The sequence below is a fragment of the Balaenoptera ricei genome, chromosome 14 (assembly GCF_028023285.1).
Source record: "Balaenoptera ricei isolate mBalRic1 chromosome 14, mBalRic1.hap2, whole genome shotgun sequence".
In the NCBI taxonomy this organism is placed as follows: Eukaryota; Metazoa; Chordata; class Mammalia; order Artiodactyla; family Balaenopteridae; genus Balaenoptera; species Balaenoptera ricei.
In genome coordinates this window covers 91,822,391-91,847,025 of record NC_082652.1, presented here as the reverse complement: position 1 = coordinate 91,847,025, position 24,635 = coordinate 91,822,391, and the positions used below count along the sequence as shown (strand labels likewise).

General features: G+C 43.2%; 1 protein-coding gene across 9 annotated transcripts in view; it reads right to left on the bottom strand.

The window, feature by feature from the left end:
- ZNF236 (zinc finger protein 236) overlaps nucleotides 1–24,262 on the bottom strand; it is a 98,976-nt gene extending 74,714 nt beyond the window's left edge. For 2 of the 9 annotated variants that reach the window (XM_059895609.1, XM_059895610.1), the window contains exons 1-4: nucleotides 24,105–24,260; nucleotides 22,358–22,420; nucleotides 7,775–7,917; nucleotides 6,370–6,534 (exon numbers count right to left, since the gene is read on the bottom strand). In XM_059895609.1, the coding sequence (XP_059751592.1) occupies nucleotides 6,370–6,534; nucleotides 7,775–7,917; nucleotides 22,358–22,420; nucleotides 24,105–24,159 (426 nt within the window). In that variant the 5' untranslated portion in view covers nucleotides 24,160–24,260. Of the gene's footprint in view, nucleotides 1–6,369; nucleotides 6,535–7,774; nucleotides 7,918–22,357; nucleotides 22,421–23,225; nucleotides 23,811–24,104 lie in introns of those variants that run through there. The other 7 variants (XM_059895618.1, XM_059895613.1, XM_059895616.1 and 4 more) reach the window with 7 other exon arrangements.
- Between the last annotated feature and the right edge of the window lie 373 nt (nucleotides 24,263–24,635).

Genomic DNA, 24,635 nt, shown 5'->3' with positions numbered 1-24,635 from the left:
GCTACAGGCTCTTCCAGCGCCCTGTCCACATGGACAGCAGGCAAAACAGCAGCTCAGGGGGCTCACTGCCACACGTTCCTCAAGTCCTGAAAGCCCTCAGCTGCCCGCCTCCTTCTTCCCACCCTCAGGAGCCTCTAGATCTCTTGGCTGTGTGATCTCTAGGTATTTTCAGTTGTAAGAGGGGCACAAAGGGTCTACTTCATCTTAGCTGGATTCTTATCGGTTCATTTTAAGTGCAACTAAAGGTAAGGAATTATTCCTGTAGTCGATACTAATATACCACATTCAAATCAATTAACTAAGAAATAAAAACATCCAAAACAGGCAAAGGTAGCTAAAATGCAAGGAATTATTCCTGTAGTCGATACTAATATACCACATTCAAATCAATTAACTAAGAAATAAAAACATCCAAAACAGGCAAAGGTAGCTAAAATGCATTATTTAACATACACGGAAAAGACTGATAATTGTGTTCCGGTATCTGTTCTTCTTCTGTACAATAATGGGTTTCTTAGCTGAGCACGCGGCTGGGTGCCGACTTTCCTAACGCTAACCACCTGTGTGGCGACCATGCTCCTTCCACTCGACGGGATGGCAGCAGGCTTTCACTAATGACTTACAATCACGAGATAAACCCTGACTTGTTACCCTCCGCCTCTGGACCTGGCCTTCCCACAGCAGGCGTGCCACCTCCCTCCCTCCCTCCCTCCACTGTAAGCCACATGGTACAAGAAACACTCAAAGAGAGCAGAGCATGTGGGGTCCTGGACTACCTCGGCCACCCCACCAGCTCTGTACTGTACAACACCAGACTGTTAGGTGAGAGAGGAAAACTCCGAACCTGTACCCGAACACAACCCTTTTTCTTAAAAAGAGCACCCTATTTTTTACATATTGCCAACACATTTTCACATCACAAATAAGCACTGCAAACCTTTTCTGTTGTTGTTGTTCTGCTCATGAGAAATCACTAGTCCTGAATTCCTGTTCAGCATGGGGTTACTAAGGTCAAGTTACTGAATATCACTTCTCAACTTCCAGAGCCTTCTCCCCGGCAGCACAGTGGCGCAAGGGCAAGAAGATAAAGCATTTTCACAGTTTCCATTCCCAGCTTCAAACCACAGTTACACAAAAGCCTCTCTTCTGACGATTCCAACCCTTTTCCTCTCCTGTGATTATTTATTGATCTAAGAGAGAATCTGTTATATTCCAAGAGAGAAAATAGAAGAGAGGTTAGTAGTAATAGAAATGAAAGTCAACTGGTTTCAGAAAATACACGCTTCTCAAAGGCCTTTTGGGGAAAAAAAATTGGACGTCAGAAACTATGAACCGTTTACGTTCCTCAAAGGCCTTTTGGGAAAAAAAAAAAATCTGGAATCAGAAACTATGAACTGTTTACGTTCCTACAACAGTGAAAGACAAAGACAGCTGGAGCTTCACCAACGCAACGAGGATTCGGATGAGACCAGGCTGCACAAGCTGCCGTCACAGCTGCTGCGTGTGGCGGGGCTGCCACCTCAGGAGACGACGTCACAGCAACGAGAAACCGACACAAGCACACGGGGTAAAAGCAGACATCAGAGACTGTGAGCTCCACTGGGGGGACAGTCTGGAAAAGAATCTGGACAAAGGGTGTGGAAGAGAAAATAGAATGAAGGGAAGGTTTTGAAAATAATGTATAAAAACCTAAGAGCGTCTGGAGATGATGAATTACCATTATTTCTCTTTCCAGTTATGGAGGAGGTAGAGAAAAATTTTAAAGGTGTATCTGAAGAAGCATTAGGATGGAGCACAGCAGTTTCGGTGGCCTGCATCGGTGGTGTGAGGCTGGCAGAGGTGCGGGGCCTCGGCTCCACACCCGCCCTATACCATCACCCCCAGGGCTGGGTCCACTCGGGGCGCCGGCACAGGTGGAACCGCTTCAATCACCTCCCCCCACCCCACCCGCCGCCGTGAGCCCCCTAGAGGATTCACACACACACACACACACACACACACACACACACACACACACACACACACACCAGGCTTCACCCCCTTGCTGATCCAGCCTAGACCGCATGTTACATCATTTCAACCCTCTGCCAACACCTGACCCATTCACTATCCCGTCACACACGCTTCGTAAACCAGAACCTTGATGCAAACAACCATCTGACCTCCTACCGGGCTGAAGGGCGCTGTGCGGAAGCCACATGCTCCCCTCCCACCCAACACACACAGATCCGTTCGCAGCCACGATCCCTGTAGTACGTGTAACACAACCCACGTAACACAACCCACATATCTGTCCCTGGTCAGGCTCTGTTCCCACTTCCCAAAAGCAGGCTTCCCATACCCATGCCTCTCTCCAACCACCTCATTCTTCTGTGAAGACAAGGCAACGTCTCCATTTCACAGAGAAAAATGAGGCTGTGCAGCCCCAATCCAGCCCGAGAGGGAGGAGGCAGTGACCATGACAAACTCGCCGGGGCCAAGGGACAGCAGACGCCCTCAAGGGAAGAAACACGACCCTCGACAACCGTCCCATGGACGACTGGCTCAATACCGTTCAGTTTCAATGACATCGTAACGTTGTGAAGCTGGCTTGCAGTAGTTGCTGTGGTTAAAAAGCAGGGAATGAGTGAAAATCAATGTGAAACAGGAAATTTCAGGGTTTAAAAAGCTACGCAGTACCTAATTTACATACGGTAGTTTTTCAAATGGCTACTAAGTTACTTAAGACATAAATACTTATTGGACCTCTTAGATTTAACTACTTCAGAAAAAGAACTCTTAGTGTTTGGCTCAGTGAAAAACTTGCTGAGACACAGAGACTAAGGAAGCTGCAAACCAAGAAAGGGAAAGCTGCCCTAAGCCAGCAGGCAGGGCCTGGACTCCCACTGTCACACCTGCGTCCCCTGTCCACCTGAACCTGTCCTCATGCTTTTCTTCTAGGGTCAAAGGCAGAGGTATCTCTTCTGCTCACAACTCCCTTCTCCACCTACTCTCATAGGAAGTCAGTCCTTGCCCCTCCCAATGCAGACGTCTGAAGATGGATTATTAGAGCAATGTTAAATTCTTGAGTGTGGTAACTGTTTTGTGATAATGAGGAAAAGTGTCTTTGTTTTTAGGGGATACAACTGAAGTATCTAGAGGTGCAGTAGTAACGTGATGCCTGCAACTATTTCAAAATTGTTCGAAAATTCGAGGGGTGAGATCTGGTTTACTTTAAAACCCCCCATGTACTAGATGAAAACAAAACAAAACCAAAAATCTCATCACCTAATTATTACTTGTAGATGAGGTTGTACACCTGAAAACTCAGAGAATCTGGTAGAATAGCAGGCTACAAAACTAATATACAAAAATGCACTGCTTTCCTATAGACAGATAACAAATAATACATATTTGAAAGACCCGTTAAATGATATTTTTAAAAAATGTTAGAACATTTAAGAACAACTTTAAATAATGTGCTGAACCCATCTGAACAAAACATTACTGAATGTTTTGACAATAAAGATTCAATATTTTAAACATGTTCAATTCTCCCCTTTAACAATCGGAAAATTTAATGCAATCAAAATTAAAATACCAATTAATTTTTAATTAGGCAAAATTCTCAAGTCCACATTAATAATAAACCAGAAAAGTAAAATAAGAAACATACAAACATTTGTTTATCATTACAAAGAGAAATACAGCAAAGTCAAACTGGAAACCAAGAACGCGGTCCCAGGAATGGGGTGGGGTTACAGAAAGGAGCCAGTCTCCTGAGTGCCCCTTGTTTGCATCTTTTTGACAGCTACTACTTACCACCCTAATGTTCAAAGACTAACTCCCCGGCCCTCAATCCCTACTCTGCCTGCATGGGGCTGTCGCTGGTCGTAGAGCCCGACCCTAATTGAGGGCAGTAATCTGAGGGCCGCAGATCTTAAGAATGGCAAGGGGGCCTAAAAGAGAAAGCAAACGAATGCAATAACCCTGTACTGACTTCAAATCCAAAACGCGCTTCACATACAGTGGTTTGGGCCAAGCAACTGTGAAACAACTTCCAGTGTTAACACAGGACCACCGAGCGCGTGAGGGGAGGGACGTGTGCGCTGCTGGGAGCCGCGTCCCGTCGTGGAGGAAGGGACACACAGCCAGGAACTGCAGGGCAGGTGGGCGCCCTGTGCAGAGGGACTGGGGTGGAGGAATGAGTGTGAACTCAGGATTTCTGAAATACAGGTGCACCCTACACCTTGTGGACCTGCATTAGAAGACACGGTGGGATTTTAAAAGATAGTGATTGTACACTTGGGAAGCATTTCTAAGCAAATCACAAGACCCAGAACCTGTCAATGAATAGACTGCTCACTGCGGCTACACACAAAGGGCAGAAACAACCCACACAGAGACCTGGCGAGTATGACACAGGTGTACACAATGCATACAGCGTAACACCATGCGGCTGCTGGAACCATACTAAGACAGAGTCAACTGAAGAAAAAGCACAGAATACTGCTACTGGGTGGTATCACTGGGGGTGCAGAGATGTGTACGCGCACTGAAAGCCCCTGGGGGGTGCAGAAGAGACCGCTGTGCAGGCAGCTCCCGGGAGGAGGACTGAAAGTCGGGCCTGAGGGAGACTTAAGTCTCACTCTAACCCCTTCTCTGCTGTCTGAGTCTCACTGTGTGAACTTATTCCAAAATTAGACACTTTCTGCCTTTTAATACGAAAACAATGGCCATTTCTGGACAGCGCTACAGCTGAGTGAGACAGGCAGGCCTGCAGTCTGCAGGAGAAGGTATAAAGCAGCTTGCGCTCTCGAAAACATAGCATGGCATTCTATAAAGAACTTGAAAAAGCCTTGTTAATTCAGTAAATCCAACTCTAGGAATCTATCCTAATGAAACAATTAAAGATACATGCAAAGATGTATTATTTATAATACTGAAAAAGTATAAACAACTTAAAGGTTAAATAATAAAGGAAATGGTAAAAGTATCATGATGCTATATCCAGATGCTGAAGACTTTAACAAAGCAATTTAAAATAGTGACATGGGGAAAACACTCATGATTCAGTAAGTGAAAGAGGAAAAGATGTATTCACAATGTATTAAAGGAAAAGAGTGGGTTACAAAACAGTATGTATTTGCACTAAAAAAACTATCCTTAGGTATATAAACTATTATGGAAAGTATATGTATAGCCAAAAAAAAAGCCTGAAAGACTACACAGCTGACCCTTGAACAACACAAGGGTCTAGAGCGCCGACCCCGCGCAGTTGAAAATCCGAGCATAACTTCAGGGTGGCCCTCCACGTCCACGGTTCCCCATCCCTGGAGTCAGCCAACTTCCCACCATGTAGTACTGTCATACATACTGACTGAAAAACTCCACGTTTAAGTGGACCCGCACAGTTCAGACCCGCGTTGTTCAAAGGTCAACTGCATATGCGTTCTCTCCCACTGGTGTGATTATTGGTTCTTTTATGTTACTTTTGTTAATCTTTAGTTTCTAACTTTTTCCAAAATAAACATGTATTACTTATACAATAAGATTTTAAAAGATAAAAATAAATTATTTTATATAAAAAATTAAAGACATAAAAAGAGGACACAAACCAATATACAAAGTATAATAAACTCAATTTTCAGGATGCAAATTTTATATATGCAATTTAAATGCTGTATGTTTTTCTGTCTCAGGAGGAAACTACACCAAGTAGTTATCTGTAATTATCCCTGGGTGACTGCTTTTTACCTTTGCATTTCCCTAGCTTTCTATGGTAACAATGGGGGGTAATACTTTAAGCAACAGCCGTGTATACGTCACAGTGGGCCCGCCCGTCCCAAGAGCAGGCAGGCCTCTCTGGTGCACACCAGCGGCGCGACCCTGTCATCCTTCACTCTGTCCCAAGACTGGGCCTGTGGCCCTTTCAGGACTATTCACTGTGGTGCATAAACTGTTTTGGGTCATCAAGAATTTCCTCTCTTCTCCCAAATTCCCACGTGTCAGACAATCCAGGAGCCAAGCAAGGAGATTCTACCATCTTCAGAGGCAGAAAATTTACTCTTGGCCACTCAGAATCCTAAAAAAGTTAATTTTCATTAAGAAAAAAAGAGTGGGGGGCACCTCTGCCAGCCACTGTGGACATACTTTGATCCCCCAAATATACTACACACTAAAATGTCTCTGCCCCAAGGTGCTGACATGACCCCGAAATAAACACTTTACCAGTGACCTGGAGACTAGCCAAGGCAAATTTAATGATAACTGACTCCTTGAAACCTATACGAAAGGCTTTTTAAAACTAGTTTAACCCTAACATCCTCCTGACTAAGGATCAGATGCATTTTAAAAATCAGTGAACAAAGTATAGGCTGAAATAATTACCTCTTCCTTCTCATGCAGCATAACATGTGCTTTGAGACTAGCCACTCTGGAGAATTTCTTGTTACACACGGGACAGGTGGGATCCTCCCCATTGTGGGTACATTTGTGAAGTGTCAAGTTGAACTCAACATTAAAGGTTTGGGGGCACTGGTCACATCGATGTGGCTAGGTGGAGAAAAAAGTCGAGAAGCCACTGAAACACAATCTTTCCACAATCAATGTCATTCAAATATTAACAAGCACCATAATCCACAGATAAGCTTTCTAAGGAACTTCTGAAGTCTTTCTGGACCTGAAGTCAATAAATCCAAAACGCACACAGTATAACTCCTTACAGAATTTCTCAAAGGAGTATGAGGAGACACCACATCTATATAGAAAATATTTCTAATTAGAAATGCTGCATATAAATGTATCAGAATGTAGCCGCTATGAAAATAAAAGTGAGACACTTCAACTCACTGGGTGGGATTTTTTCCCTTCTTTTATGACAACTCCACTGCTGTAAACAAAATCACTTCAAGTAAACTAAGTAATTGTGAAAACTTTCACTAGATTTTAACAGAGTTGCTTATCCCCATCTAAAATTTCCCCCAAATGGAAGGTATTCTGCCACTTACTAGTAGAAAGATAAAGTAATCACTGGTATTTCTCTTGTAAATATCAGGACCCTAATGGGTCAGTGTTTTCAGATTCTTCAGCTTGGGAGAGTAACGCCCGTGGGTACTGGTGTCAGTACCACGTTATCATAGTTACAGCAGCATCATTCATGCCGAAAGTAAGGCTGGAGTTGGTCAGATCCCGTCCTCCAGAAAAGAGATCCCTGGTGTTTTTCTGGTCTCAGATGGCTCACTAGCTTACATCCTCCTAACCTAGAGAAAAGTCGGCAATCACTCTTTTCACTGTAGTTTTAACTGCCACTTTCCAACCAACAGGCAGCTCATTCCGTTAGGACACTAACACTCTTGACATACCCCACCAGGGGCACCGCAAGGGAGTTCAAATACCTATTTAAGGGGGTGCTGCTCCCTGCGGAAATAAGATCTAAAACATCTCAAATACCTTCTTAAAATGCAAGACCACTTAAAGGTACCACTCCCTGCTGGAGAAAAACACATCAAGATAAGGGAAATTGAAACTACTGAACAAAGTCACATTTTAAGATTATTTCTTTGTCCATTCATAAATAACTTCATTAGATTCACCAGACTAGTTCTCACTTTCTCTCATTATCTAATGATGGGTAGAAATACAACTACAACTAAAAACAAAACATCAAAATATTTATTTATATAATATGGAATGTTCCACAATTTAGGAACAAGAAAAATGTTTACATGTTGATTTTCACAATTCCTCCAGTTTCAACGCTCACATTTCTGACATCCCTTTTTAGAATACATACCTTGTCATTTCGCTCGTGATCCCTCATGTGGCGTTGAAACTGGGACTCTTTTGGAAAAGATAGCAGACAGATTTCACATTTATGGAAGTTTGGAACTTGATAGGCATAATTAGTGTTCTCCGCATTCAATGTTAAAACTCCATCTATAAAATCGCATAAGTATAAACAATAAATACCAGTTGTTATTCTCAGCACATAAATGAAACTAAATTATTTGGTTATTGTTTCGAAACCAAATTATGTCAGATTTATAAGAGATTTCAGATGAAATGAATGGTACCTTAAATTTTTTTAATGGACCTGTTTTTAAGTTAGAAATGAGAAACGTTGAGATGACTGAGACATGGGGCTACAGGGTTCTAACCCCTGTGAACAGGACTGTTAGAAACCTGGAACTAAACTCCTGAGGCTTAATACCCACTCAACGACACACAAAAGCCATCGTGTTTCTTAACCTTGCCTGCCTGCTCAGTACTATTTCTAAGCCACAACAAATCACAGAGGCACTTCTCCTCTAAGTCACTTTGAGCGTTCATCAATAACCCAGTTTCTTAAATCACTCAGTACACAAAACTCTAGTAGAAATATAAAAGCTGATTCACAAATTCAATCTACCTCTGAAAACTGCTGCAAAGCAAGATAAAGTCAAAAAGGCAAAAACTTTTGTTCTCTCACACAGTTATGGTTTTAGGAAGGTAAAGGATTGCAGTGCTTTGAACAATCCTCAAGTTTTACAGTGTGCTTTCTAGTGTACAGTGTGCTTACATTTAGGTAAATGGCTATAAACTTAAAAGTATTTTCAAACAAGAATATGCAATAATCACAAAAATTTACCAAGAACGTCATAAAATAAAGACGTCCTAAACGTCTTCAACTCTTGAAAATAATACTCTAAGTCTTAAAATTTCGGCACAAATATACAATCCATATTAACTAGACAAAGACAGAAATATGTCACGTGCAACTCTTTGTATCCAGCTTGACCCCAAAATATTAGAAATTTGGAAGTAGGGTGAGGGGTTAATTTTAAGACTCAATAAAACTCAGGAATGTCTTCTATTTCTCAAACGTCCATGTGGTGAACACAGCATTCCAGCATTTTCTCTAGACCTTTACATGCCTGTTCTGAGCAAATGGCCTGCAGTCCCCTATTTGGCTAACAGTCCTCCTGGTCTACAGCAGAATCTGCTTAAAAGCAAGAGCTGTGAAATTCCAACGATGGGAGGTGGGGTGAAACCATGCTGTAGACAGAGCAGAAGGGGATGGAGAAAGCCGACAAGAGCTCCAAAAAATCCTCCCGGCAGATCCTCCAGTGAAGCAATTTCAGTTTTGATAAATACTGATGTAATTCAAAAGACTGTAACTTCATTCAGAAACAAAGTGGATCTACTAAGGGAAAGATATACATAATTTTTATTCTATTTATTCTTAACTCTATCCACATTCAAAGCCTATACATTCAAAATCTCTACACCAAACTAATAACAAAATGTTGTATGACTCCCCAGGGCCAAATAAAATGATTGCTGGGACCACATTAATTGATATATTATTCCCTTTGGAAAAGTCTGTACTATGGGAAGAAACACTAAAGGCACAAGTAAAATATCTGTTGACAACTGTGTTTTAAGAACTCAGTAGTAAGTGTTTTAACCTAAAGCCGGAATACAATAAGAAAAGAGGCCCTCAACTTAATTTCTAAAATGCAATATTAAAATGCTATTTCAGGATGTAGGATGAAACAGTTTTCATAGCCTCTATGTTGAAACTACTTAATATGTTACCTAAAAATGAGAATTAATTTGATTTAATTAACTGCAATTGATAGATAAACCCCTGAGATAAAAAATTGTACATTTAAAACTGAAAAATGATGTCATTTTGCTTATGAATTAAGACTTTTCTAGAAAATAGTTTTATCCTAAGCAGCAAGACTTCGCTCTTTAACAAAGCTCCAAATGTAATAAAATGACTTTTTCAGTAGGTCCCTTCCCGCTGTTGATAACGTAATATTAATTTGGTTCAATGACAAACTTAAAACAACAACAATTCAAATTACAGCGTAACTGGGAAGGAAAAAAACAAAACAAAACATGTTTTAGTTTCCACGTTGAGTCTAATTTTAAAGTCCACAGCATCTCTAGACTTTCACTTTGCTTCGCGGCTGTTTCTCTCGGCACTGAGAGAGCAAAGCCTTTCTCCAGGGCTGGGGGGTGCTATCCCCACACTCGGCTTTCTTTCTGCTCAGAGTTGACCCTTTCTGGGAGAGTCCTAGGCCTCAAAACAACCCCTATTATGCACCAGCTCTTCAAGTTCGTTCTCATGTCTGGTCCCCAGAGTACTTGTTCAGAAAGAGGTCTATGAAATTCACGTATCTTTAGGATGGGCTTCAGGAGATCCACCAACGCCAAGAAAACTACACGTCAACATACACGCGTGTGCACGTGTCCACTGTCGGGGGTGAGCGGTCTCTGCAGCCACAGGGCCCCCGGATCTCTAAGGGGCTAGGGACCTAAGTTAAGGTGTGATCAATTCACATCAGTCCTCCTGAGTATGGCTGCCTTTTTAAGAGGCAGCTACAACGTCACACGAGACGCTGGGCCGCACATATTCCTACTGCTTCCCCAGACAGAATGGGAGTAAGCACAGAGCCACTGCATCTGGCAGGGCTCAAATCTAACAGCTCATCCAGAACAGTACTTTTCACCTATGTGCTTCTGCCCTCCGAGAGGACGGGGAGGAATCGTCAGGAGATCTCACTGGTGCAAGGAAGCCTCAGGAGGTAGGACCCCAGGCAGGACCCAGACTGTCCCCATACACACGTCCCCTCACACAGACGGGCCCACCGCTCTCCGCAACTGCTCACCCTTCCTGCCACCAGGAACTCCACTTCACTATCAAAATTAAACAATAACCGGTTTACGAAGATCAGAAATTGAGCACCTTTGCTTCCTTGAGAAAAACTTGAAGACCAGTTTCAAAATCAGTTTAACTCTTTACGTAGAGATTCTAAACAGTATACAATAATAGTTGTGTCTCTACCACCCCAAAATGATAAAGCCTATCACAGAGTTGTGCAGATCAAACAAGATGACGCTTCCTGGTGCTATGGGGACAAAAGCCTATCAACCGTCTCGGAGCACGGCCACCTCTTTAATGCTCGTCCTTGCTACTCAGTACCCTACCCATCACTCCAGACCGCGCTCTCCCATGGGAACTACCCGCAGGCAGGCCTGGCATGTAACGGCGGGGACCAGATGAGCTGGCTTTCAAACTGCTCTTCCCAGACGGGCCCAGCAGGTCAGGCCGGCCAGCTTATCTGCACGGCAAAGGTTGTCCACATCCCCTAGGTCGGAAGAACCTAGGTGCATTTCTTCTGCGCAAAATACCTACGATATGACACCAAGTTCCAGCAAAACCTACTGAATTTATAGCATTCGGGGATTTAACTCAAATTCGCATCTCTTGACTGAAACTCTTAAGCACTGTGCGTTTAAGATCTCAGCTACCCATAAATCCTGATGAGGCATTTTCAATTTCTAAAGTAACTAAACCCCAAACTTTTAACCTGTTTTTATTTTGTTTTGAATAAAAATCGTTCCAAAATAGAGTTGCGCTCCCCATCCTCTGCCCTTAACAGGCACTAGCCTCACTTCCCTCTGTCCATCATTCCCTACATTCCTCCAAGAACCCAGCTCTGTAACCATCAACCACCTGCTCCCACTCTGTCACCCTCTGACACCACAATGCTCTCTGAAGTCACCAAGCAGGCCTCTGGGAAGTCTGACAGTCATCCCCCCTACTTCAAATCGGTACCACCTTGCCTCATCTCCACCATTCTTTCCCCTCATTTCTACTTTTTTTTAAATTCCTTTCTACTTTCTTTTCTCCCATTTTCTACTGCTCCTCCCACACTTGTCAACATTCAGGTTTTAGCACAGCTGAGCTTTTTTAGGTAAAACTCTGAAGTGAAATGGGCAAAACTAATGTAGGCTGTTAGATATCAGGACAGTGGGTAGTCTCACGAGGGTGCTGATTGGATGGAGCATGATGGGGATTTCTAGGCTGCTGTTAACGTCCCATTTCTTAATCTAAGAAATTATATAAATAATTATATGAATTATTAATATAACCCATATAATCTGGGTGATGATTATATGAGAAAGTTCTCGTTGTGAAAATTCACCGAACTGAACATAATTTCTATTCTTCTCTGTATGTTGTATGTCTGCTTTGTCCCTGTATCTCCAAAGCATCATATGAGGCCTGGCATAGAATGTGTGCCTAACAAATATTTGCTAAACATGTGGAGATAAGACACAAGCTAATGACTTTTTGGGTCTCTTCCCAGCTGTTTGAGGCTCCAAGACCAGAATGTCTACTTCTACTTTTAGCCTCACTGACTCATGCGCTCCACCTCGAAATTACCTAACTTTGCTTTAATATTCTTCCAGCTTGTTATATATGCACTAACTGTTCTTATTTTGTACATATACTGTTGACCCCTGAACACCGCAGGGGTTGGGCACAGATCCTCCAACAGGCAAAAATCCAAGAAACTTACAGTTGGCCGTCCATCTCCACAGTTCCTCCGAATCTACAGATCCAACGCACCACAAATGTGTGGTACTGTAGTATTCACTACAGAAGACAATCCACGTGTAAGTGGACCCATGCGGTTCAGACCCGTGTTGTTCAAGGGCCAACTGTATACTTTAGCCATTTGGTGGCTCCTAAGAGCCAGGTGAAATGCACCTACGTTATTTTCTTTGTAGAATCTCTCTCAGAAAACCAAATACTCTGGGTTAACAGCACCAGCCATAAGCATCTGCTTTCTTCTAGGAAAGAACAAACATATGTCAACTCAAAAGTGGCTGCACCGAGAGAGGTGGGTAGTGTCAGGAAAGACCCTTGTACTTTTTGAATTTTACCTGTTATCTATTCAAATGCGTTTATTTATACCATTAAGTAGGTACTCATTTGGAAATGAAATATACTCATATGGAAAAGTGATCCTCAAAATACAGACCACGGAAAAAGCAGTATGTTCTAGATGCTACCATTTCTTTAAAAAAGAAAGGAAGGGGCAGAGATATACCGTGCATTTGCTTACATGTGCATAAAATATCCCTGTAAAACTACAGAAAAAAAAATATAGCATCAGTTGCCCATATAAAAGGCAACTATCTGACTAGGGAATGGAGCTGGGAAATGGAACTTCCTTATTTTTAAATTCTGAAACATTATAATGTATTAGCTATTCAAAAAGATTTAAATTAAAAAGTAAGAAATAAAATTTACTTGGGGGAAAAGGTGAGTTATATAGTCCATACCCTTGTTTTATAGCTAAGGAAAACAAGACCCCAGAGAAGTTAAGCTGCTTGGTCAAAACTCACACAATTAGCCAGTGACAGAACTAGGAGTAATTTTCAGCTTGTAATTAAGCATGCTTCCACGACTCTTAAGGTCATGGTGTCTGAGATGAGACCCCACTTTCTACCTTGTGCCTAGTGCAAAAACAGCAGATGAACTTGGATTTTATCAACAGCATCTCATACCAATTGTAAGCCTAAGCCTGTTTATGTTCTTTCAGTGTAAAATATATTCAACTGAGAGCCAAGCCACAGTCCCTAGTTGTCAAAACCATGAGTAGTTTCAATGAGACAAAACACTGGTACTGGTGCCATGGTAAACGATATGAAATATATCCGTGACAGTTAAAGATAAATAGTTGGTCAGAAACTCATGAACAGTCCCTAATAGGGCCAGGTTGCTCCTATTCTTACAGCCAAGGCTTCCCAGGAACAAGTCCAGCTTTACTCAGATGTGCTTTCAATGCCTGTTCTGGCAGTATCTGTATGTGTGACGTCTTCTTTTCATGCCTCAGTTGACTGTATTTTCTCTTATTATTTTTAAAAGGAATATCAACCCTCTTTCACATATTTGCTTTTATCACCTATAAATTTTTATTTTTAAAGAAAGACTTTAAACTCATGTAGATGTACATTCAGACTTACACATACATTATCCAAATTTAACAAAACTAAGTACGTTAAAATTATAACAAAGTAAAACCCTAGTTATCTATAGCCTCACCTTCTGGCTAAAACACAGAATTCTAGGCTCAAGGTCTGAACATAACAGAGCTTTTCTGAGAATGATCCAGCAGTGCATTGCTGAGTATAATGCTTCTTTTGACACTGCAAAAAATTAATTTTCTATACATATGTAGGATAATTTCTTGTTGATCTGTTTGCTGTCACTATTCTGTTTTTCATCTCCACAAACATACAATTTATGGCGGCACCGCAACAGCGATAAGCAGAGCTAGACAGTGCCATGGAGAACTGTGGAGAGTTCATTCCGAGAAGCAGTCCCAATTTCCAATAAAATATGCATGCGCCTTACATGCTATTATTAATGTATGTATCTGAATACAGAGGTATCTACAGATTAAAATATGGGTCACAGGTCACAGACCAGGGAGACAGTGAAGTCTCAAGAGCGGTCTCAGTCCTGCCGACGGTTAGCGAGGGGGTCTCTGCAACCCAGATGACCGCTCAGTTCAAAGATGAGCGTGATTTCCGTGTTGCCTACTCAACAGGGTTGTTGTGAAGATCCAAAGGAAAAATACTTTTTAAAGAGGTAAAATGCACACCCAAGAGGATGGTTAAAATTAAAGACAGACAAAACCAAGGATTTATGAGGATATGGAGCGACTGGAAGTTTCATATACTGCTAGAAAGAGTGAAAACTGACCCAAAGAAGTCAGACATGAGAAAACATTCCATATGATTTCACCTTATAAAGTTCAATAAATGGGCAAAACTAATCTAGGCTGTGAGATATCAGGACAGTGGTTAGTCTCACGAGGGTACTGATTGGATGGAGCATAATGGGGATTTCTAGGGTGCTGTTAACGTCCCATTTCTTAATCTAAGAAACTATATAAATACTTATATGAATTATTAATATAACTCATATAAGCTGGGTGCTGATTATATGAGAAAGTTCTTGCTGTGAAAATTCACTGAACTGAACATAATTTCTATTCTTCTCTGTATGTTATATATCAATAGAAGGCTTACCCCAAAGTAAAGTGCTATAATATGCAGCTTTCCTTTTTATTCCTGTTTTTTCTTCCAGACTGGGGTCAACTAACTAGGGTCTAGCCTTTCTGGTAAGCAGAGTCTCATGGAACACAGCCACGCTCTCTGGCTTACGTATTACTGTGGCAGTTTTGGGGCTGCGACAGCAATTCAGAGTTACAGCAGAGACCTTAACACCCACAAAGTCTAAAACATTTACCATCTGGCCCTACAGAAGAAGCCTGCTACCCCTGCCCCAGAGGGTAAACCGGGGTTCCATACCAGCCAGCCAGCACTACTGCAATCCCTGCAATGTCTGTTACCCTCCAAGCTCCGTGGCACCCCAGGGACGTCCCGGAGTGATAAAGGCATAAAGGGCTGACATACACCATGCTTTACCTTCTACAATAAATAGCCTTAATATTTACTTAGGCATAATCTCCTTAAAACTAAGACCTCTGTCTTAGTCATGGGATAGAAAGACTGGACATTCCCCTAAATAATAATTTTCAGAAAATTAATACAATAAAGGCAGCTATCTCTGTATTTCACCATTCTGCCCAATACCTATGTACTTCACTCCACGTCTTCTTACCCCACCCACTAAAGGCTTTCTGCCAAGCACTTTCAATAAATGCAACAATGAGCATCAGGGCCTTGGTTTGCTACACAATGATTAGCAATTACATATTTCCTAAAAATGTGCAGAGATAGTGTTTTCTAAGCGTGACAAGTGTACCACCAGCAGTCTGTGAGGTGATTTTAGGCAGCACAAGAAGAACTCACAATTTTACTGGCTATGTATTTATTTTAAAATGTCTTAGTATAAAGTATACGTGAAATTTAGTATGAGGTACTAGCACATGGATAGACATACAGACCAATGGAATAGAACTGAGAGTCCAGAAACAAACCCATACTTCCATCGCGAACTGATTTTTCAACAAGGGGGCCAAGACCATTCACTGAAAGAGCAGTCTCTTCAGCGAATGGTTCGGGGACAAGTGGATATCCACGTGCAAAAGAATGAAGGTGGACCCTCACTCCACATCACACACAAAAAATAGCTCACAGTGGATCAAAGACATCAATTTAAGAACTAAAGCTATAAAACTCTCAGAAGAAGACAAAAGGAAAAAGCTTAATGACTGTGGAGTGGCGATAGTTTCTTAAATATGACACCAAAGAAAAAGTAGATAAATTGGACTTCATCAAAATTTAAAACCTTTGTGCATCAAAGGATGCTATCAAGAAAGTAAAAAGACAAGCTACAGAATGGGATAAAATATTTGTAAGTCATATATCTGATAAGGGCCTAGTATCCAGAATATATAAAGAATTCTTACAAAAGCCACAAAAAACAAACAACCCAATTAAAAAATGAACAAAGGATTTGAACAGACATTTCTCCAAAGATACACAAATGGCCAACAAGTACATGAAGAGATGCTCAGTGTCATTAATCATTACGGAACTGACAAGCTGATTCTAAAATCTAGATGAGGGACTTCCCAGGTGGTCCAGTGTGTAAGACTCCGTGCTCCCAACGCAGGGGGCCCTTGTTCGATTGCTGCTCGGGGAACTAGATCCCACATGCATGCTGCAACTAAGAGTTCACATGCCACAACTAAGAAGCCCGCATGCTGCAATTAAAAGATCCCGCATGCTGCAGCTAAGACCCGGCACAGCCTAAATAAATAAATAAATATTTTTTAAAACCTCTCAAATCATATTTAAAAAAATTAAAAAAATAAAATCTAGATGAAACTGAGAAATACCAAAAATTATCAGGATAACCATGAAAATGAAAACCAAAGTAGAGGACTTACATTTACACTACCAGATACCAAAACTTGGACTAAAAGTAATTAAGACAGTAAGAAATTGAATAGGCAGAAACCAAAAAACAATGGAAGAGAACTGAATGCAAAAACAATTCTTCACCTCCATAGTCACCTGATTTACAAGAAAGGTGATACTACAGTACAACAAAGAATGATCTTTTCAATAAATAGGGCAGATTAATTAGACATCCACATGTAAAAAGTCTTGACCTTTCCACCATAAACAAAAATCAACTTCGGTTGGTGTATCAATCTAAAGGTGAGAAGTAAAACAATAAAGCTTCTAGATGAAAACATAGGAAAATGTCTTCATGATTATAATTGTCAAAAATTCCTTAAACAGGTCCCAAAAGTACTATGCGTAAAGGAAAGGACTGATAAATTGGACAACATTAAGGTTAAAAACTTCTTTCATGAAAAGATTAGCCTTGAAAGAGTGAACACGAAAGTACAAAGAACTCATATGCAGTATACATAAAGAACTCCTATGGATCAATAATAAAAATACATGTTAACTCTTCACCAAAAATATATAGATGACAAGCATATGAAAAGATGCTCAATATCATAAGTCATAAGGGAAATGCAAATTAAAACAATGAGATACCCAATAACACACACCTATTAGAAGGGCTAAAAATCCAAAATAATCAACAATACCAAATGCTGACAAGGATGTAGAACAACAGGAACTCCCATTCATTGCTTGTGAGAACACAAAATGGTGCAGCCACTGTGGAGAAGTTTGGCAATTTCTCACAAAGCTGTTTATAGTCTTACCATTTGATCTAGCAATCATGCTTCTTGGCATTTACTCAAATGAGCTAAAATCTTATGCCCTCACAAAAACCTGCACATGAATGTTTACACCAATTTTATTCATAATTACCAAAGACTGGAAGCAACCAAGATGTCCTTCAAAATGTAAACAAATATACTGTGGTACGTCCATATAATGAATATTATTCAGCAATAAAAAGAAATGAGCTATATCAAGGCATCAAGAGACATGGAGAAATCTAAAATGCACACTGCTTAGTAAAAGCCAGTCTGAAAAGGCTACATACTATATGATTCCAACTATACGCCGTTCTGGAGCAGGCAAAACTATGAAGACAGTGAATCCTAATGTAAACTATAGACTTTATTTATAATAATGAATCAAGATTGGTTCATTCACCAAAACAAGATGTTAATAACGGGAGGCTGTGAGGAGAAAAATAAGGAGCATAGTATACAGGAACTCCAAACTACCGGCTGAACTCTGAGCAAGCCTAAAAACTGCTCTAAAAAGTCTACTAACTAAAGACAAACAAACATTCAACTCAGTAGGAAAATGGGAAAAGACTTAAACAAGAGCTTCACGAAAGAGAACAAATGGTTAATAAACATAAAAACCTTATTAGCACAGAACTGCAAATTAAAAATCAAAATGAGATAACACTACACATACCAGGAGGGCTAAGATATTAAAAGGACAGACAATGCCAAGTGCAAAGACAAAGACTACAGAGCAAATGGAAGGTTAATCCCCTGCTGGTGGGAGAGTCAACTGGTACAATCACTCACCATTGCCCACCATGACCCAGAAATGCATAAAAGTTCCTAGCAGCACTTATTTGTAATAACCCAAAACTGGAAACAACCCAAATATCTATAGTAGAACGGATAAATTAAATGATAGTATGTTCATATAACAGAATACTATATAACTACGAAAAATGAACAAATTTCTGCTATATAATAACAAGGATAATCTCATAAAAACAAATACTGAATGAATGAAGCCAGAAACAAAAGGGTACATACTATGAACTCAATTTAGTTCAAAAACAGCTAAACCTAACCTACGGTATCAAAAGAGGACAGTGGGGGTGAGCAGGTAATAGAACGATGGGAACTTTTAAGGTACTGCTAATGTTCTGGCTACATATGGAAATTCATGAAGCTTTTCACTTAAAATCTACACACTTTTCTACATAGATGTTCTATTCAATTAAATTAGGCACCCAAATACAATAATAAAGGGGTTTCAAAAAACACATTTCTGGCTTCTCCTGAAAAAAAATCATTAGCTATGGCAACAATTAAATGGAGCAAAGTAGGAGCCTGCCCCTGTGGAAGAAACAGGGACTCTAATTCTGCGAAACCCCAGAGCCAGCTATTAACTGCTATCACCCACTACCTTTAACCGCCTCGCTAGCTTGCATTAGTGTCTGAGGTTTTGAATTCAGTTAAAGAATTGAGGTATTAAGAGAGCACAGTCTGTTTCTGCAGTTTATTAGATTACATACATTTTTCATCTTAACCCAGAAAAGCAACAGGTTTCACGTTCGCTGAGAGAAGTGCTAGGGAAGGCACCCAGCCTCCCTCCCTCCCTCCTTCCGAGCAGAGTGGCCTCAGCCTTGACCACACAGTGGAGTCTCCTGTGAGCTTTAAGAGCCGTGATGCACCCAGAGGCTCGGATGTCACTGGATGAGGCCCGGTCATCGAGAGCTTTAAAAGCTCCCCACATGACCCCATAACGCGCTCCAAGGGTGAACGCCACCACCCGAGGCCTTGCTGCGGTATTTCACGTGAGAGAGTTCTACCACAAAAAAGAAGTTTGAAAAATATTGCTAATTCCTTGAGCACTGTCTTTGCGTATGGAGACAATGTAAAAACGCTAATATACATTAAGCATTTTAAAACTGCTGAATTGACTCTACCTAACGAAGAATTAGGTTTACTATGGTTTTCCCAGGCTAGGTTTGTGTCAAAGACCAAGATTTTGAACCCATGTTAACTCACTACTTGATGCCAGGATCATAAAATCTTTAGATTTTGTGTCTTATCTAATCACACTTTCTTCAAAATACTAAATACTCCAAGTTTCTGTCTACCTAAAAAGTTCGATTATGGAGAGTACAGGTTGCTCCTTTCTGAAGAAATCTTTTCATCCTTCAATACCTGATATTGATAGAAAGTAATTATTTTAAGCAGAATCTTATCTCTCCTTAACCGTTACCCACCAATGACACCTAGTTTTACCAGGGAAGCAGAGTCCCCTTAAAGCCTCAGAGCACTTCCCCTGCTGGCCTGTAAGAAGTTCAAGCTCCACGTCTGTTAGCTATGCCAGCAGTCTCCTCCCCTTGAAGGAAGATTACAGAGCTCCTGAATTCATGGGAGAAAATCTAAAATGGCCTGAATTGGTAATCTGAGCAAGAAAGGAATTGTTTATTCGTTTGGCTCAAGGTCTGCCTGTCTCAGCTCTCTGGAAATGAGGTATTACAAATATCCCTTCAACAGAAAACAGAAACTTAGCAGGAGGCCAACTAAAGGTTCAAGCTAGGGAGAAAAGGTTTGCACCATTCTATTGGAAAAACGGAAGCCATACAAGATCCCAAAATGTAGTTTCCATGCAAGATCACATTATGGCTTATTAAGAGTAAACTAAAATAACAATGATAAAAAAAATCCTATCTCACTCATCTTTATATTCCCAGGACAGTGCCAGGCACAAAGGCAAGTGCTCAACAAACATTCCCCCATCAATTTATGTAATAGATGAGGCTTACTTCTTTACTTATGTCCTAAAGCTAATTATTACTTTAAGAAACGTTTTTATGCTACTGACAAGGGATTAATCTCCAAAATATACAAACAGCTCATACAGCTTAATATCAAAAAAACATACAACCCAATCAAAAAATGGTCAGAAGACCTAAATAGACATTTCTCCAAAGAAGACCCAGAGACAGCCAACAGGCACATGAAAAGATGCTCAATATCGCTAATGATCAGAGAAATGCAAATCGAAACTACAATGAGGTATCACCTCACACCAGTCAGAACGGCCATCATCAAAAAGTCTACAAATAACAGATGCTGGAGAGGGTGTGGAGAGAAGGGAACCCTCCTGCACTGCTGGTGGGAATGTAAATTGATACAGCCCCTATGGAGAACAGTATGGAGGTTTCTTAGAAAACTAAAAATAGAGTTGCTATATGATCCTGCAATCCCACTTCTGGGCATGTATCCAGAGAAACTCTAATTCGAAAAGATACATGCACCCCAATGTTCACAGCAGTTCTATTTACGATAGCCAGGACATGGAAGCAACCTAAATGTCCATCGACAGAGGAACGGATAAAGAAGATGTAGTGCATATATACAACGGAATATTACTCAGCCACACACACACACACAAAAAGAATGAAAGAATGCCATCTGCAGCAACGTGGATGCACCAAGAGATTATCATACTAAGTGAAGTTAAGTTAGAGAAAGACAAATATCACATGATATCATCTATATGTAGAATCTAAAAAAAAAAATGATGCAAATGAACTCATTTACAAAACAGAAATAGACTCACATACATACAAAACAAACTTATGGTTACCAAAGGGGATTGGGGGTGAGGGGGAGAGATAAACTAGGAGTTTGAGATTAACATATTCACACTACTATATACAAAACAGATAAACAACAAGGACCTAACTGTATAGCACAGGGAACTCCACTCGATATCTTATAATAACCTATAATGGAAAAGAATATGGAAAAGAATATATGTATATGTATAACAATCACTTTGCTAAGTTGCATTAAAAACAAAAAAGGAAATGTTTTTGAGCAGGCCTCCTCCTCATTTCTGGGGGTTCCAGTTTTGACATCATTTTCCTTGGGAAGCCTAGACCACCAGTGCCTGTTATCTGCTGCCATAAACAGTGTTCCTGCCGTCAGAGGACACACACTGTCCTGAGACCCAAGGCAGAGACCTCGTCTCTCTTCTTAAACCCTGCACCCTCAGCCCCTAGCACCGTGCCCACCTATGACAAGAAGTGCTTCAAAATGCTAGCTGAATAAATGAATTAACCCACATGTAGGGCTTTATAGTTATGAAGGCAGAGCAACGCAATGGACCCTTTGGACTCAAAGGTAGATTCAAATCCAACTCTGACACTTACTAGCTGGGTAGACCTTCCCTATCACTTAACCTCTCTGAGCCTCATTTCCCCTATAAAAATACAGGGGAAATATAGCTGTTGTGTAAAAATCCCCACCTCCTACCTTCCACGTTTTTCTTAGAATAAAATTCATAATGAGTGACACAGAAAAACAAACAAAATAATTTCAGATTATGAGAAACATCAAAATCGTAAACTGTTAGAGCAACAGTCCCCAAACCTTTTGGTTTCAGAACCCCTTTATATTCTTAAACATCACTGAGGACCCCAAGACCTTAACTTTCTACAGGTTAGACCTACTGACAACTGCCCTGTTAGAAATTAAAACTGAGCAACTTTCAAAACACTTATTCACTGAGAAATAAATCTATTACATGTTAACATAAATACATATTTTTGTGAAAAACATACTCTCCAAAAAAATAGTAAGAGGAGTTTTCACTTTTGTACATCTGTTCAAGGTCTCCTTGAACAGAAGACAGGTGGATGCTCGTATCTGCTTCTGCTTTCTCTCTGTTGCAATATGTTGTTTTGAGTGAAATACACGAACACAGCGCAGCCCCACAGGGTTGGGCGTCGCCACCATGGCTCCTGCTGAAGAGTCAGCAGTTCCACCCCTAATGGCCTGTGTATGATCAGTGCAATTGTGAACCAAGTGAAAAAGCCCAACGGACTTACTATCACTACAAGAGTATTTACCTTGCAGATGCCTGAAACTGTCTCCAGAACTCCCAGGGGTCCATGAACCAACTCTGAGAACCACTGTGGTAGAGAATGACTGGGGTAAGGCAGGGAAGGCAACGTTCAGAAAGGTCTAGAGCAAGGAGGCCTCTCTCAGGAAGCTGAAGCCCAGAACGAGCGAGGGGTGGATTCTCAGAATAGAGAACAGCAAAGGCCCTGAGGCAGAAACAAATGTGGCCTCGTCCAGGAACAAAGGACTGGGGGCCAGGAAACAGAAAGGAGGCAGACGAAGGCCAGATCAATCAGGATCCCGCAAGCAGTGGGGCTGTAAGTTAAAGGGATGAAGGATCCTTCGGACAGTTCGGACCGGGGTGTGGCCATCTTATTTACATTTGAGAGAGGCCTCCGGCTGACAGGTGATGGAGACCAGTCGGCAGGCTCCCACTGAGGCCCGCCTCGCAGTCACACTGGAGGGGGAGGGAGTAGGGCCGACTGAAAACACGCCTCTGAGGGAGAAGCTACAAAATTATGAAACGCCTTGGGGAGTAAGGGAAAGAATTATTTTTCAGTTGGGGACCTGAAAAAGCAGGTGAACGGTGATGCCGTTTGGTCAGACGGGAAAGACGGGGGGAAGAAGAGGTCCCAGCCGTAGTCCAATGTAAAGTTCACGTTCTTCCTCTACCCTAAGCCTCTTCCAAGTAACTAAGAACTGGGGGACACTGCACTTTACGTTATTTTTTGCGTAAATCATACTGACGAAAAAAAAATTAACGCTGACCAAAATAAGGCCCGATCAGGGAGCGAGGCCTTTAAGACCTCCTTCCAGACACCATCAGCCACCAACGAGAAGTCTGAGCAGCCACGAGCCAACTACAAACGTGCACACCTGGACTCTTCTCCAGCGACACCTCTTCCGCGGAACCTCACGGGCGCTGCACCCCGGCTCCCATGCCCGTGAACTTCAGCAACTGCAGTCAGAGCACTGACAACGCCGCTAAGCTGACACCTAGTCTCTCCCCCTCTCTTCCCAAACGCCGCAGCGGCAGAATGGAACGGACGCAACGGCCTTCCTTTCCAGACACGACCTCTTTCTCTTCCGAAACCCGGGGCGCCCGCCCGCCTGGGTCCCAAGCCTCAGGGGAGGGTGACGCTAGGCCACCGAGCCCGGGCCCGGAAGACGGTGCACCTGGACGCGAGCCCCGCACGGTCTCGGCCCACGTGTCACCGCGGGGGGACCCACTCCCGAGCCCCCCGCGGGCCACCCCCGGGGACGCACACCGGGCCGGCGCCTTCTCGTCAGAAAGGCCTCCCACGACCTGAGGCAGCCGGGCCGGGAGGGCGGCGGGCGGGGGAGCGGGAGGAAGACGCCGAGGACGGGGGAGGAGGACGGGGTGGGGAGGGGGGAGGAGGAACGGGGGGGAGGAGAAGAGAGAAGTGAGGAGAGAGGAGAGGAGGGCGGCGGCGCGCGCCTCGCCCCCGGCCCCGCCGCCCGCCCGCGCGGCCCAGGAAAGTAGGCCCAGCCCGGCGGAGGGGCCGGCCGCGCCGCGCCGGTATCATTCCGCCCGCACCCTGAGACCCGGCAGTCGGGCGGCGGCGACGGTGGCGGCGGCGGGGCACCCACCCCGGCCCGGGCCTGGCCCCCGGCCCCCGACCCAGGCCCGCTCCGCCGCCCCCGGCCCGGCCCGCTCCCGGCTCCCCCCCGCGCCGCATCAGGGGACTATATTCGCGCGGAGCGGCACAGCGCGGCCGGCCCGGGGCCGCTTACCGGTGTCGCCGCGCGCCTTGCTCTCCTTGGGCTTCGGGGGGCGGCCCCGCGGCATCGTCGGCGGCGGCGGCGGCGGCGGCCCACCCCTCGGCCGCACACACACTCACACACATACACTCGGCGGAGCGCGCACGCGCGGGGACCGGGCGCGGGGGCGCGGCGCGCACCCGGCCGAGCGGCGGAGGCGGGCGGAGCGGCTCGGGCGGCCGCCGAGCCCCGGCCGAGCGCCCGCGGGCCTCACGGGGGGAAGGCGCCCAAGCGAGCGAACGGGAGAGCTCGAACCGCGCCAACTTCGGCGGGTTCCATGGCCCGGCGGGCCGTGTTAGGGGCGTTGGGCGCGGGCGCGCGGTGGGGGCGGGGAGCGGCGCCGTGCGCATGCGCGGTCGGCCGTTCGGGCCTGGGCGGACGGAGAGCGAGCGGCCGCGGTCACCTAGCGGCGGGGCCTCCCGAGGTGTTGGGCAGCCGAAGTCAACGCAGCCGGTAAGGCCGTCGGGAGAGTAAGTAGGAAAGGTGTCCTTGTAACGGGCAGAG